The 12,733-nt window shown below is 44.5% G+C and overlaps 6 protein-coding genes across 6 annotated transcripts; 3 read left to right on the forward strand and 3 right to left on the reverse strand.

Annotated features, from left to right (window-relative positions):
• Positions 1-1,881: 1,881 nt before the first annotated feature.
• VTP01DRAFT_10275 (uncharacterized protein) lies at positions 1,882-3,316 on the forward strand (the record flags this gene model as incomplete). Its single annotated transcript, XM_069378619.1, has 8 exons — positions 1,882-2,044; positions 2,115-2,190; positions 2,257-2,347; positions 2,407-2,460; positions 2,524-2,634; positions 2,697-2,804; positions 2,870-2,960; positions 3,024-3,316. 8 exons carry the CDS (start codon positions 1,882-1,884, stop codon positions 3,314-3,316), a joined length of 987 nt encoding a protein of 328 aa, XP_069239700.1.
• A 79-nt stretch (positions 3,317-3,395) lies between these two features.
• Positions 3,396-4,651, reverse strand: VTP01DRAFT_10276 (uncharacterized protein; the record flags this gene model as incomplete). The annotated part of the gene is made up of 4 exons (XM_069378620.1): positions 3,396-3,407; positions 3,473-3,917; positions 3,987-4,464; positions 4,537-4,651. The coding sequence occupies 4 exons, from the start codon at positions 4,649-4,651 to the stop codon at positions 3,396-3,398; spliced, it is 1,050 nt and encodes a 349-aa protein (XP_069239701.1).
• A 346-nt stretch (positions 4,652-4,997) lies between these two features.
• VTP01DRAFT_10277 (uncharacterized protein) lies at positions 4,998-7,800 on the reverse strand (the record flags this gene model as incomplete). Its single annotated transcript, XM_069378621.1, has 8 exons — positions 4,998-6,425; positions 6,493-6,557; positions 6,616-6,721; positions 6,783-6,896; positions 6,950-7,161; positions 7,214-7,434; positions 7,500-7,723; positions 7,783-7,800. The coding sequence occupies 8 exons, from the start codon at positions 7,798-7,800 to the stop codon at positions 4,998-5,000; spliced, it is 2,388 nt and encodes a 795-aa protein (XP_069239702.1).
• Positions 7,801-8,686: 886 nt separating this feature from the next.
• VTP01DRAFT_10278 (uncharacterized protein) lies at positions 8,687-9,235 on the forward strand (the record flags this gene model as incomplete). Its single annotated transcript, XM_069378622.1, has 2 exons — positions 8,687-8,850; positions 9,097-9,235. 2 exons carry the CDS (start codon positions 8,687-8,689, stop codon positions 9,233-9,235), a joined length of 303 nt encoding a protein of 100 aa, XP_069239703.1.
• An 809-nt stretch (positions 9,236-10,044) lies between these two features.
• Positions 10,045-10,693, forward strand: VTP01DRAFT_10279 (uncharacterized protein; the record flags this gene model as incomplete). The annotated part of the gene is made up of 2 exons (XM_069378623.1): positions 10,045-10,226; positions 10,495-10,693. The coding sequence occupies 2 exons, from the start codon at positions 10,045-10,047 to the stop codon at positions 10,691-10,693; spliced, it is 381 nt and encodes a 126-aa protein (XP_069239704.1).
• Positions 10,694-10,992: 299 nt separating this feature from the next.
• On the reverse strand, positions 10,993-12,427 carry VTP01DRAFT_10280 (uncharacterized protein; the record flags this gene model as incomplete). The annotated part of the gene is made up of 2 exons (XM_069378625.1): positions 10,993-12,029; positions 12,097-12,427. The coding sequence occupies 2 exons, from the start codon at positions 12,425-12,427 to the stop codon at positions 10,993-10,995; spliced, it is 1,368 nt and encodes a 455-aa protein (XP_069239705.1).
• Positions 12,428-12,733: the final 306 nt, after the last annotated feature.

Consider the following 12,733-nt stretch of genomic DNA (forward strand, 5'->3'; position numbering starts at 1 on the left):
AACCCTTCTTTCGCATCCAAATGAGACGGCGAGAGGATACCAGATTTTCTTGTGAAGCTTGAAGTGACACGGGTTTTTGTCTGCGATGCTGTGGATGTCCTCTGATATGAAGCAGGTTACAATAGAGAATAAGGGTATGGAGGGCTGATTCATGGATGGTTATTGTTGTTGTGTTTGACAAATCCTGGAATATTATTACAAGTACAGCACTAATATAGATTGGTTGAATCGTATTTAAATCAACATATCATACTTGTATCAAATGCTTGACTCTTGTTTCTTTGTGGGCGAACTCTGCTTGTACCTTTCTGATACTTTAAAGGAACACGAGTCAAATTTGAAGCACAGCGGACATCTCATATCGTTCCAGGATGCATGGTCATTCAATATAGTTGCCATCCTGTACTGATACCGTCGATCCAAGGAAAACAAACATCCTTCAAACTAGGTTCGTGGATGCTTAAAAATTGATAATCAATCACGAACCAAATACCTGCCTCCGCGGAATACGTTTCTACCGGGCTGCAGATCAGACATAATTCAGAATCAAACAAGTAAGAAAATAAACAGCAAAAGCACTGCTGCGTGGGCGATTGTTATGGAAGAAGCGAGATAAAATATATGTGACTTTGCGTGGAATCGAGATCTTCCAGAGAAATTTTCAGGAAGTACTGTTTTCCTCGAGTATTTTTCCAGTAGTTCCTTACAATAGGAGAAAAGCTCTCCCCGCGACTCTGCGCGTGACAGCCTTCATGAGTGAATGGAACCGGTATTGTTAGGAATCCGTTAAACATCAAAAAAAGAGGCTCCACGGATTCTTTGTCATAGAAGAATTGACAGGCTGTATTTATACTACATTTTCAGAAACAAATGACGCTAGAAAACCGCTAGCTCACAACAATTACAGCTGAATTTGATGGTCAGCGTTAAAATATACCCGCATACTGTTCCTTAGGCTGCTTACCTGCATTAAGCAAACCTTTGCTGCAATTTCAGTCAGCAGCTCGATCGCGTCAAACGTCCCTGCGGGTTAGCCTACGTCTAAAAAGAGAATATCAACTTGTTTACCAGGCACAGAGGCGGGAAGGGTAGCCCGGGTGCTGTATGACTACGTCGACAAAGGCTTCCTGTTCAGCATGTAGAAACTGTTCTTGCAAATATTGAATGAGAGAGATAAGACTTCATGGTGCCTGCCAGAAAGAGTTAAGTTATAATGATTGTTTCCAGTGACTATCAAAAAAATGCATATATATTCGCCGTGGAGAACCTGAAGAACTAGCTCACTACATGGATGAAGGAATGCAGAGTGTAAGGATGAATGCCCATCGACTTATCACTTCTCTTCTCGTGATATCATATGTATGCAATCATCACTTCTTATGTGTCCTATCTTTCCATGTCAATGCATAACAGCTGTATACTTTGTTTAGGTCTCTGCGCTTGCAAGAAGATACCGATGCATACAACAATTAAGTATGATGGTCTCCGTAATGCAATAAGGTCGTTTGGTTGAATTTGGTCGAATACTTTAATTGTGAAAATCGTAAGCATTTGAATATCATCATTCTCATTTGCTGTAATCAGATGGTGTGGGCTTTTCTAAACTTTCAGGATTTTAAAACATCTTTGGCACCTTTTTTGTATTGATATTATAATATCATTGTGACTGATAAATTGTCACGTATTTCTTTGATAAAAGGTATCAGGAGACCATACAGTCAAACAATGCCGTCACCAAAATGTCCTAAATGTGAATAAATATTCTATCGACTGGAATACGATGAAGCAAAAGATCCCCTGTTGCGTTGCCGATCTGGCACATTCTCGTGATGTTTTGTTATAAAATAAATCGATAAATGTGCAATTTTACTTTGTGGATTAATGCGCCAACAACTTTTGAAAAAGCTGCAGGTTCACTTTCTTCCCCGCTTGATCATGCTATCGCTGCAGAGCAAGCAGGTACAACCCAAGTCATTCTTTGACTCGAGACGGATCGCCATTGTCAGAGAGAGTCCTGCGGTTCGACTGCAGAAAGCTGCTCAAGGTATAGACGTACGGGCGGGCTCTTCTCGTAATTCGCGGTTATTGATCGTCAATCTACTGCAACAATAAAGAGGGCAACATTGCAGCTGTCAAACGGCTGGCCAAGAAAGTTAGCAATATACAGAACCCGGACCCTGAGACGGGATAGTAAGTTGAGGTAGAGACGAAGACATGACTACGTATAGGTTTGTTTAACGATGATATGCAACGTAGTACAACGTTGATGTATGCTGCACGCTATGGCCACGTTGATCTCGTAGAATGGCTGCTGGAAATTGGCCACGAGGAAGAAGTGATATCAGTGGTATGAACAAGAAAGAGAGGAAATGGAGTAGACAAAAATAATAATACATGTATCACTAGGACAACGAAGGCACTACCGTCTTGATGATTGCAGCAATGTACAATCAACAAGAGGTACACCTCCCCCTCTGTGGCTCGAGCGTAAATTGCAATAGGTTATTAATCTAGATTGTCTAGATATTCTACAGCTACGTCATGCGATATCCAGAATGTATACACGCCATTAGCAAAAATGGATGGACCGCATTATTGTACGCTGCAAAAAACGGGAATGCTGCCCTTGTTGGAGTAAGAACGATGCAACATGTATGCTAGAAATATCTAAAGCTAAAAATTTTTCCCTTGGATAGTATCTCTTATCCATCTCTGCAGATATCGACCACGTTGACAATGATGGAAACTCTGCGCTTCATCATGCTTCGGCTTGGGGTCACTTGGCAGTCATGGAGTTGCTGGTAGTAAGTATTCACTCGGACAAGAGATTTGGTAGGAGAGCCTTAAAAATTGATGCCCATCTCATCAGTCGCAGGGTTGCAACGTTGACCTCGAAAACAAGTACCATTGCACAGCCGCAGATTACGCATACTCATTTGCAGTGCAAGAACATTTGAAAGGTATTTATGGAGGTTACATGATGAGCGTTTGACTTTGTTTCTTATATCCTGCGCCGTATGTAGACATTTCCAACATGATCTGTACTGATAACTCCACCTTATCGCTTGCATCTTCACACAAATCCGTAAACATGCGTCCTTATCCCCCGATCCCATCTTCTTCCGTTTTATCCCACTCTGGCTTGAGCAGCAGCGCTGCTGCAGCTGTTTCCAGAGGTCCATCCGTTGCTGGACAAGACTCGCCTACACCGCGAGCATCGACCTCCTCCTCCTCGGCGGCCATCTCTCCGACCACCAACGGTATACCCTCATTCACTGCTGCTCTGGGTAGCAGTCCTTCTTCGCAAGTATCTTGAAAAGAATAAATTCATGTTTCGAATATCATTATTACTATTGTTTACTTGTTTGTTTATTTGTCTGTTTCCAGTGCATATATCAAGACCACACCTAAACATAAGATAGAGTTATTAACAAATCATCGGGTGCATGCATGCATGAAATAATGATCTTACTTTAAGCAAGTGATCCCAACTGCCTGTGCATAGTGCCATGCCATCGGATGATACGCCCAAGCACGACACGCGATTTTCATGCCCGCTGAGGACGCCGACCCGCTCGCCTCGCAGCGTGTCCCACACATGACAGTTGTAGTCATCGTAACCACCAAACAACAGTCTTCCCGATACCGAGAACGCGACCGACGTAATTCCGCAGTAAATTTGTTCGTGTGTGTATGTGCTTAATTCACGATCTGCACGCAAGTCAAATAACCGGCAGCTAGCATCGTCCGAGCCTGTGCCGATAGCATCGCCGTTCGGAAAAAATTGGACTGCGTTGATATCTGATTCATGGCCGGTAAATGATTGCACGCATTTGCCGGCGCGAATGTCCCACACTTTGGCGGTGGCGTCGCATGCACCCGAGCAAAAGATGTTGGGATTCGGTGAAATAGACAGACTTTGGCAGTGTGAGTGGATATATATATCTATGTAAATTTTCTTTTTTGGATGCAGTTGTTATTGTTACCTCATGACATCGCCCGCGTGGTCCACAAAGTCTGTAAGTTTCTGACAGGCGTCAATGTCCCACAAGACGCACGTCGTGTCGCCACTCGACGTCAGCATCCTGTTGTTGTCCATGAACCTGCAGCAGCTGACATAGCCTGTATGTCCTGCCAGTTCTCGCGCGGGCTTGATGGGCCCGTTGCGTGTGTTCAGGTTGTAGATCGAGCAAATGTTATCGAGACCACCGGATGCTACGTAGTCGCCCGAGGGAGCATATGCACACGTCATGACCCACGACGACCGCAAGGGTATGGCGAATACTTTGTTTGTTGTGTACGCATCCCACACTAACATCTTGCCGTCCTGCGACGCTGACACCAAGTGCCGTTTGTCACACGCCCATTGCATCGCGTATATCTTGGCCAAATGCCCTTTCAGTGTACGCCGTACTTTGATCGTTAATCGCTGGATTCTTTCTATTTGCTGTGCCTTTTCTTTCACTGGATTTTTAAAAGTCAAAAACACATTAGATTTATTTCTGGTCACAAGATCTTTTCCTTTCAAACCCTTACACGTCGTATCGGCCAGCGCATCATGTCTTGCCCGAATCTTCTCCTTGAGCTGTTCAGCTTCTCTCCGCGCTGCAGCCATCCGCTCAAGGATATCTGTATCATGGTTACCGCTCATATTGAACGAGCTACTGTAAAATTTGTCCCCGTAACTATTTTGCTCAGTATAGAAAGATAAAGCGATAAAATATGAAGGTAAAAGGTAAACGCGGAAAAACCAGAGAAAAGAAAAAGAAGAACTATGTTATGCCAAAAATGATCTCTGTAGAAACCGGAGGCGCTTTCCAGTTTGTTGATTTTTTGAACTGGTTTCACTCTGATATGCTGTCTCACGAACGATGATATTTTGTTTTCATCTCAGCTATTTACATGTATATATCAAAGTAACAAATGAATAATGAAGCTTTATATACATTTACAAGTATTAAAAGAGTGAGGCAAGTTACAGCAAATTAGTATTACTACTACGATGATGAAGAAGAAGATGCATTTTCGATTTGCCCTGCGGATAGGCTTTCATTAGCTTTAAGAGAAGCCAAAGTAGCAGCAGCAGCCTCGGCCTGTTGGGTATCAGTGTTCTCGGTATGAGCCATGTCGTTAGGTGCAGCGTCGGATTGCGTTGCTGACGCTGTTACTGCTGTTGCTTCGGCATTTGATCCATTAGTTTCAAAAGTTTCTTGAACGGTTTTCGGTTCAGCTTCTGGTACAACCATAGAGGATGCATCATCTTGTTGCGCATTTCCATTTGAAGTCGTCAAGTCTCCAGAAGTATTTGCCGCTTCCGTTGCGTTTGGGGCCTGTTGATCATTGTTTCCTTGTGCGTCATTAATGGGTGGAGACACTTCATTACCTGAAGAGCTTTCAGGCAATGTTATGTCCCTGGCCGGCTGCACACTGACCCTTTCGGACTCATCATTGCTTGCAGATACATTTTCTATAGATGCTTCAGTCGATGTTGCACTCGTAGCTGGTTGTTCGCTATTTCCTTGTGATTCCTCGATGGTTGTAGATACGTTTTCTAACGGCCCCGCAGTCAGCGCAGAATCCGTGGTTGGCAGTGCATTGCTTTCTTCAGCGGGTAAAGGTGCAGAAAGAGCGCCGGCTGTGAAAGTTAAGGTAAGCCGGGGCAGACCAGCTGCCGTGATGTTGCAGCCATTGTCAATATTACTTTGAACATTGTTGGTAGCAAATGGAGGTACGCTAGCGCTTATTGGCGGGATAACAGAAGAATTAGGAAGACGTATCCGTGAAGACTGCGCAGCAGGAGCCGATCCTTGGGGTGCAACAGCGAATCCTGTCAACGGTTCTTCTGGAAGATTCATTGCCTCCTCGTCTTCTTCATCAGAATCAAGCGTTAAATCGATAACATTATTCGGTCGTTTTGGTAATGAGCTTTGGACAGGCATTGCTGCAGGCCCATCCAGCTTGCGCTTTGCGCCTGCAATCGCATTCGTGTTTCGTGGTTGAGGTACAGCAGACTGCTGTCCGCTGCCAGGATGGTCATTATTATCGTCATTGTCATCTGAATCATCCAAAACCAATACTTCAACGTGCTGTGCATTGAACTCTGATGGGCTTTTGTCGTTTGTCTCTTCTTTGACGGGTTTTTGTTCCAGATTTCCATAATCGTCATCATCCTCGTCTATTTGGCCTTTTGATGCTATCACATTGCCTTCCGGATCAATGGTAATAAATTCAGAAGTTGCGTTCGCTAGCAATTCTGCAAAGTATCCGTCGACTACCAGCTCATGGAAAGGAGCTTGCTTGTTGCATACTGGACAAGACCACGTTGGTGTTTGTTCGTTCATTGCCAAAAACGTCGTCGCATCAAAGCACTGGGCATGCTGGCAGTTCTGCGCTCTACATGGTGTAGTAATTTTTGTGAAGGAGAGCTATAGGAGTAACTATATATCAGAAACGAAAATTCTTCGGTTTACTACTAGAGCAAAAACTGCCTACCGGACACTTTGTTGAAACAGTTTCTGACTCTACGACGACATCCGCATCTTCATTGTGCTTTTTTCCTAAAAGGAGTAGTATGAGACTTTCCGGATGAATCCAGCAATGTCCTGCCGAACTTACTATCAGAGAGGACTTGTTCCTTTGTAATGAATTTGTTTGACTTTATAGATTCCACGAGCATCGATATCTCCATCCGTTTAACCAACTGTACGATCGCGACAAAGCTCTGTAGTACAAACAAGCATAAATATCAAAAGTTTCCATTTGCTCCATCCGGAAAGTCTTACCTTGGTAGTATTTGCATAGACTAATTCGACATAATTTTTATGGTAGATTCCGCACATAGATGTAATGTTATATGGATGCACCGTGCCTGGCTTGTTCTTCAATCCTCGTAGGTGCTGATAACAGTGATGTTAGAAACCATTTTTTTGAAGAACTATTTTGAGCTCACCTGTCCCGAAATCACATTTTGGTTCACCTTGAGCTCGCAGACATGTGGAAACTCAATAGGTGCACCTCCCGAGGCGACAGTAGTATCGACTGCAGCGCAAAACATGCGCAGCTCATGGAGAGGCCGTCCATTCGAATCCGTTTGTTTCAATAGTCCACGTTGAGTCTCGTTAAGTGTAAAAATGAAAGTCCTAGATGACCGTGCATACGTAGCTTCTAACCGGCGTTAGAAAGAGATCTCCTGTTATCCTAAATTTCTACTTACCAGTGCATAGTTGGCCATTCGTCACCGGTTCCACAATCACATAAAATGGCGAATTTCGAAACGCTGGGTTTCGTATAGCTTGCAGAGGTACCGCTGTCGGTCCTGGCGGTGGTGCGGTCGCACTGGTGGAGCGTTGAGTTGGCTGTTCGATACGTGCTCTTTGCTCAGCAGTCAATTGCCTCCAGTTGTATACAGTTCCTTCTGCGTATACCCATATCTCCCTATAGATAACGTAAGATACTGAAAACGCAAAACTTGCCTCCGCTCAAAGCGTTGCCTATGTTACCTCCTGTCGGCAAATCGATTGAGAATATTTATAACCGAATTGATAAGGTAGGCCTCTTGTTTTCGCAACGCAGTATTTACAGTATGTGCAATGTGCAATGCCAGTCCTGACTTGTTCAACGAGACGGGAATGCGCGGAAACCGTCGTAGATCGTTCAGACTGCGGACAATGCTTGTCAATTCTGTCTTTCTCAACGAGTTCAACGGCTCGACGATCCGGTCTTGCTACTCAATATGAGTTAATTGTCTTGATCACTGTAAATCGCAACGACAGCGCCACTTACGAGCAAATAAGACTCCATGTCACGAAGATTTCTTGCAGGACTTTAGGTTCCTTGCGTCGAAAAAGCAGAGTGAACAAGCGACAGGCCAACAACATGCAGCATTTGAAGGCGCCGAAACTCAGAAAAGTAACGACAGCCAATGATAAGAGATTGGCGGACGCTTCACTAAGGAATGCGCTCTTGTGTCCAAGCAGTGCAGCGAAGAGTTCTCTCAACTTTTACACATTTTGTCATTGATTGATTTGCTTCAAGGCACTCTCGCTCTTTATTTTCTTTCTTCATATTCTTTGTAGCAGCAATGACGGTTTGTATGAGAGTCATAGAGCATCCTAATTTAATGACCTCAGTTTCTACCTGATAAGGCCGACTTATTCAATCAGCAAGTCTCGCATCGGCGACCATGAAAAACGTAGGCGAGTCAGGATCGGCAGGGAGGCGGAGCTAGTAGTGACAAAGGATTATTTGAGTTCGCTTGTGGGCGAAACAGGCCACACGGAGAGTGACAGCAACTTGTCAAAAATAGTGAAGGCCAAAGTATTTTATGTCGGAGTGGATACCGACCATTGACCATACATACTGTCCCATTAATTGACATTGGTATCAAAGTTGATATTCAACCCTCCTGTCGATGAATGCCGATCAAAGACAGGAAAAACCTCACTTTTAAATAAATAAATAAATATATTTCTACTGTATACTTGCAGCACTGTACCGTCATTCATACAAGACATCCAAGACTTATCCGGCGGTTGCTTGCTACGGACACTCTCTTATTCCGTCATTTTTGCCTAGTTGGGATCAAGTTTTGCCGACATTTTGAAAACTTGTTCTCTACATTAATATTTGTTCAAATCGACGAGAACAAAGTATCACAATGTACTTTTTTACGACATAGTGAGTACATATGATGGATAATAATCGTAACATGAGATATCAGTACGTGCTTGCGAGGACAGGTCTTTCAGATGCTAACGACCGTATCCCGCCATTGCAGCAATACTTTTATTTTCTGGGCAAAGTCCTGCAGCTCCTTTCCGTGCTCGGCAGCTTGATGTACGTATTGATAAGGTCAGCATGTTCAAGGCAACTTTCGCCGGTAAACTTTTTACCGTCAGTATACTTTTTTATATATTTATCTTGTCCGGCTACCATGACATCAACACATATTGTCATACTATGAGGGTACAGATTCAGCCACAAATCGTTATGGTTATAAATCAACTCTATACTTACTATAATATAGTAGACAGAACACCTTTGCCGGCCTCTTCTTGGTATAACATGCATGCGTGTTAACAACGGCCTTGGCATTAGTCGCCATTTTTGCTTCGTCACCGTGCTTCTTTTTGAGGGTGCTTCTCTTTGTGCCACCCGCAAATTCGGCAACACTGGCTACCATTGGCATGTCCCCAACTGGGATACCCAAACCGTCCCAGTTCACCTTATTCGTTGACGCATGAGATACCTCAATCCTATATAGCGAGCATATCGTGAGTTATTCATCATATTTTCTCACAGCTGCAATTCACAGACTTCGACTCGTCTCGAGAAGCACGTCACAGTTTTTCTCCATTGCGACATTTATTTAAGCATTTATGGGAATGTGCGACGAATCCTTCGACGAGATAGTTGCTTTTCATGCATGGATATTTGTCCATTTCATCCATTGTAGCCTTCAGGAAGCTAAGATAATCCTGTTACGGTTCCTGAGCGCATAGAGCCAGCATGATCTCCTCGCTTTTTCTTCTCGGCCGGCAGCTGCGGGAGTCGTAGACTGCACTTAATGGGTCCTGAGGCAGAGATTGCACCCAAGAACTGTTCGCGCTCGAGTCCTGGGTACTGTAACCACCACACGAGAGCCTTTCTTCGACCATGCCATGCTAATCTTCATGTTGACGTGGAAGGCAAACTCGTCATCAAGAAAGACACAATTATTCTTGAAATCCAGGTCGGTTCCTTCCCACTGAGACTTCCGGAATTGATCCTTTGGAGCTGATTTTTACTGGGAACGGGAAATGAGGGCATTGTTAATTATGGCAAAGTCGAAGGTTACTTACTTTGCTTGCTACGAAGTGTTGAACGTGAACAAGAGGGTGGGGATACAAAATATGGGGTGTAGCATATATATACTGAAATTATTTTCTGGAAATAGTGTATGTAGTGGTCAGCTACATCACTTGACGCAGCACCAGAATTTAGATCATTAGTCGTGGTTTTCCTTGAGAGCGTGCAAAGCCAACGACCGACCTGATAGGAAATGCCATGAAGAAATCACAATCTCCACGTGATCGACTTAGTGAAGGCAGGAAAGCTTTTGATAGGTTTGCCAAATCTGCTTATCAGCAATCGGTCGGAAGTAATTCCGATGGTGTGTGCCGCGCTGAGCAGCAGCAGCAGCAGCGTTTTGCTTTTTCTGGCAAGCGAGCACTTAACGGTACAAAAATGTAAGTGTCTGAAAATGGCTAGACTGCAACGTCGTATCAAGTGAGCAAAGCGTGGCTGCTATAAACAAAACCATGGGAAATAAGACATGGACGATGATGATAATTATTCTTTTCTTGTCCAGGGCCTTCTGCATATTAGGACATGAATTTGCAGTTTGTACATGCAAACACTAATCTTCTACTGCAGTTACAAGCTCTTTTCTGCCACATAGAGAAGGCCTGGCTTCGCAAACGAGAATATTGTAACGAGAGATGGCGTCATAGATAGAGCAATGTCCGCACCGCGCAAGGAACCACTGAATGTTGTGGGGGTGCGATCGCTGCTTAGGCACACCCCGTTTTGTTTACGGTACACGGGCTACGTAGGCCACGAGGATGTCATTCCACTCAGCTTTCAACAACGTGGCTCTATCGCCGCTCCAATTAACTTCCATGCACAATGCGGCACAGTGCTATACGCGATTTAGATAGGATCACGCATATGGCTAAAAAAATATGGTTCTGTTGAAATATACATCGTGATGCTCTGCTCTCTGGTTTTTATTCTTTGTTGTAGCAACAGGTTAATGGGATAGAAAATGATTCATATGCAAGAGTCCATTCTATTCAATCAGCGGAGGGAAAAGAGGACGGGTAGTAGGCACTGATACAGGGATATAAAATATGGGTGACATTGAAGTTTAGATGGAACAAGGTCGATAGGGTTGTTGTTATTGACAGTTGGCAATGATGGATGTCGTATGATGCTGTATTGCTATTATTTTTGTCACTGTTGCTTCTTATCGCGCCTGTTATCCTTGTTGTGGGTCTTCCAGTGGCGTTTCAAGTCATGTTTCCTGGTGAATTCTCTGAAGCACGTTTCACACGCGAATTCTCTTGGACGGTCGGGGAAATGCGTCAAGATGTGACCTTTCATATTGTTGCTACGGTTGCTGCTGTGGTTACAGAAAGGGCAGTAGTGAATGGTACGTCTAACTGGCTGCGGTCGTTTGGTTCCACTTGCGGAGGAAGATGCGCGGTTTCTCTTGGCAGCTTTGCCCGTCGTTGTCGTCGATCTCGGCACTTTGTCTGAAGGCACACTTGCGGGCACCTCCTGTTGCACAGATGGCTTGATGTTGCCTTGCATTGCATGGAGCTGCTGCTCGAGCCAGTCACTTGTCCTCATATCCTTGTAGCTGGTGGTGGGCAGTTCAGATAACACTGTAGGAGTTTGTACGGGAGATTTGATCGCGAGTTTGCTATCCATCATGTGAACGAGAACCGATGAGCATGATTGGTTTCCTGGCTCAAATAGGCCGCCAGCAGGAGGTGTAGCCATTGGATGAGTTGGGGGAGATGTGATGATTCGGGGATCCACCGTTTGCGCCACCGGTGGTGGTGGGGGATCATCCTCTACTGCACTGTTGATGGCGGAGACATGCCCGCAGCAAGAGAAATAGTTATCACCTTCATGCAAGGCACTATCCACAGCATCTCCAGGGCTGTTGCTGTGGATATCTCCGGGCAAAGAATTTCTAAAAGTGCTAGCATAGGCTGGCACGGCGCCACCTCCATTGAGTACATCCCGCGTTAATTGCTCAAGGTCGTACGACTGTCCCGTGACCGGCATGGATTCAAAAAGGTCTTCGACATCAAGTAAATCGCATTCACCTTGGTACCAGAGGAGTGGATCTACAGGCGAGCATTGCTGCTGCTGCTGTTTTTGCTGGTGGGTGTCATCTTGGGAAATCGGTGTATTGCAACATGCTTCCGGCACCGAGAACGTGGATCCCATAGATGAAGACAATGTAGACTGCAGGAATTCTTTAAAAAAAGACATTTAGCTTGTCAGTACAATGCTTGTTTCAGAGATAATGACAGATCCATTTACCAATGCGAGATTCTGGCGTTCTCCAAGAGCAGAATGGATTCATTTGCGCTCCTTTGATTGAATCAGCGCCCAGATCGATGCGTAATCCGACCTCCACCGCTTGCGTGTAATGGCGCTGGATTGATATCGGCTGAACACCGGAGGAAAACTGAATTGGAGCGCTGCTCGCGACATTTGCGCAGGCATCTTGGGCCGTGGTATGGGTATTTCGGGAGGAATTGTCTAAACTGGCTGTATGCATAGTGGAAACAGGGTAAGGTTTGGAACTGGCAGTGGTATTGACGGCAAACGATCTGATGGATGTGTGCAGCAGAGAAGCAAAGGTAGGCATGAAACGATTAAAAAACAACTGGATATGTGAATGGATTGCTAATGAAAATAATAATGCATGAATATGAACAATAAAGAGGAAGGTGGCGCGTACGAGATTGATAGAGAAATTGTATTCGGAGTGGGGAAGAAGTGAGGCAAAGAAAAGAGGATGAAGTGTGCCTTGCATGCCTGTTATTTATGGACAAAGACGCTGAGCAGCACACTTGTATTTGATCAAACGATGGTGAACAAACAAGAATGTTAAAAATTGCACAGTTTGAAGAGCGTTTGCGTGCAGTGGCCTCACCCATTTTCCGTTTGTGTC

This window comes from Rhizomucor pusillus (assembly GCF_041956525.1).
Source record: "Rhizomucor pusillus strain CBS 183.67 unplaced genomic scaffold VTP01scaffold_8, whole genome shotgun sequence".
NCBI classification, from domain to species: Eukaryota; Fungi; Mucoromycota; class Mucoromycetes; order Mucorales; family Lichtheimiaceae; genus Rhizomucor; species Rhizomucor pusillus.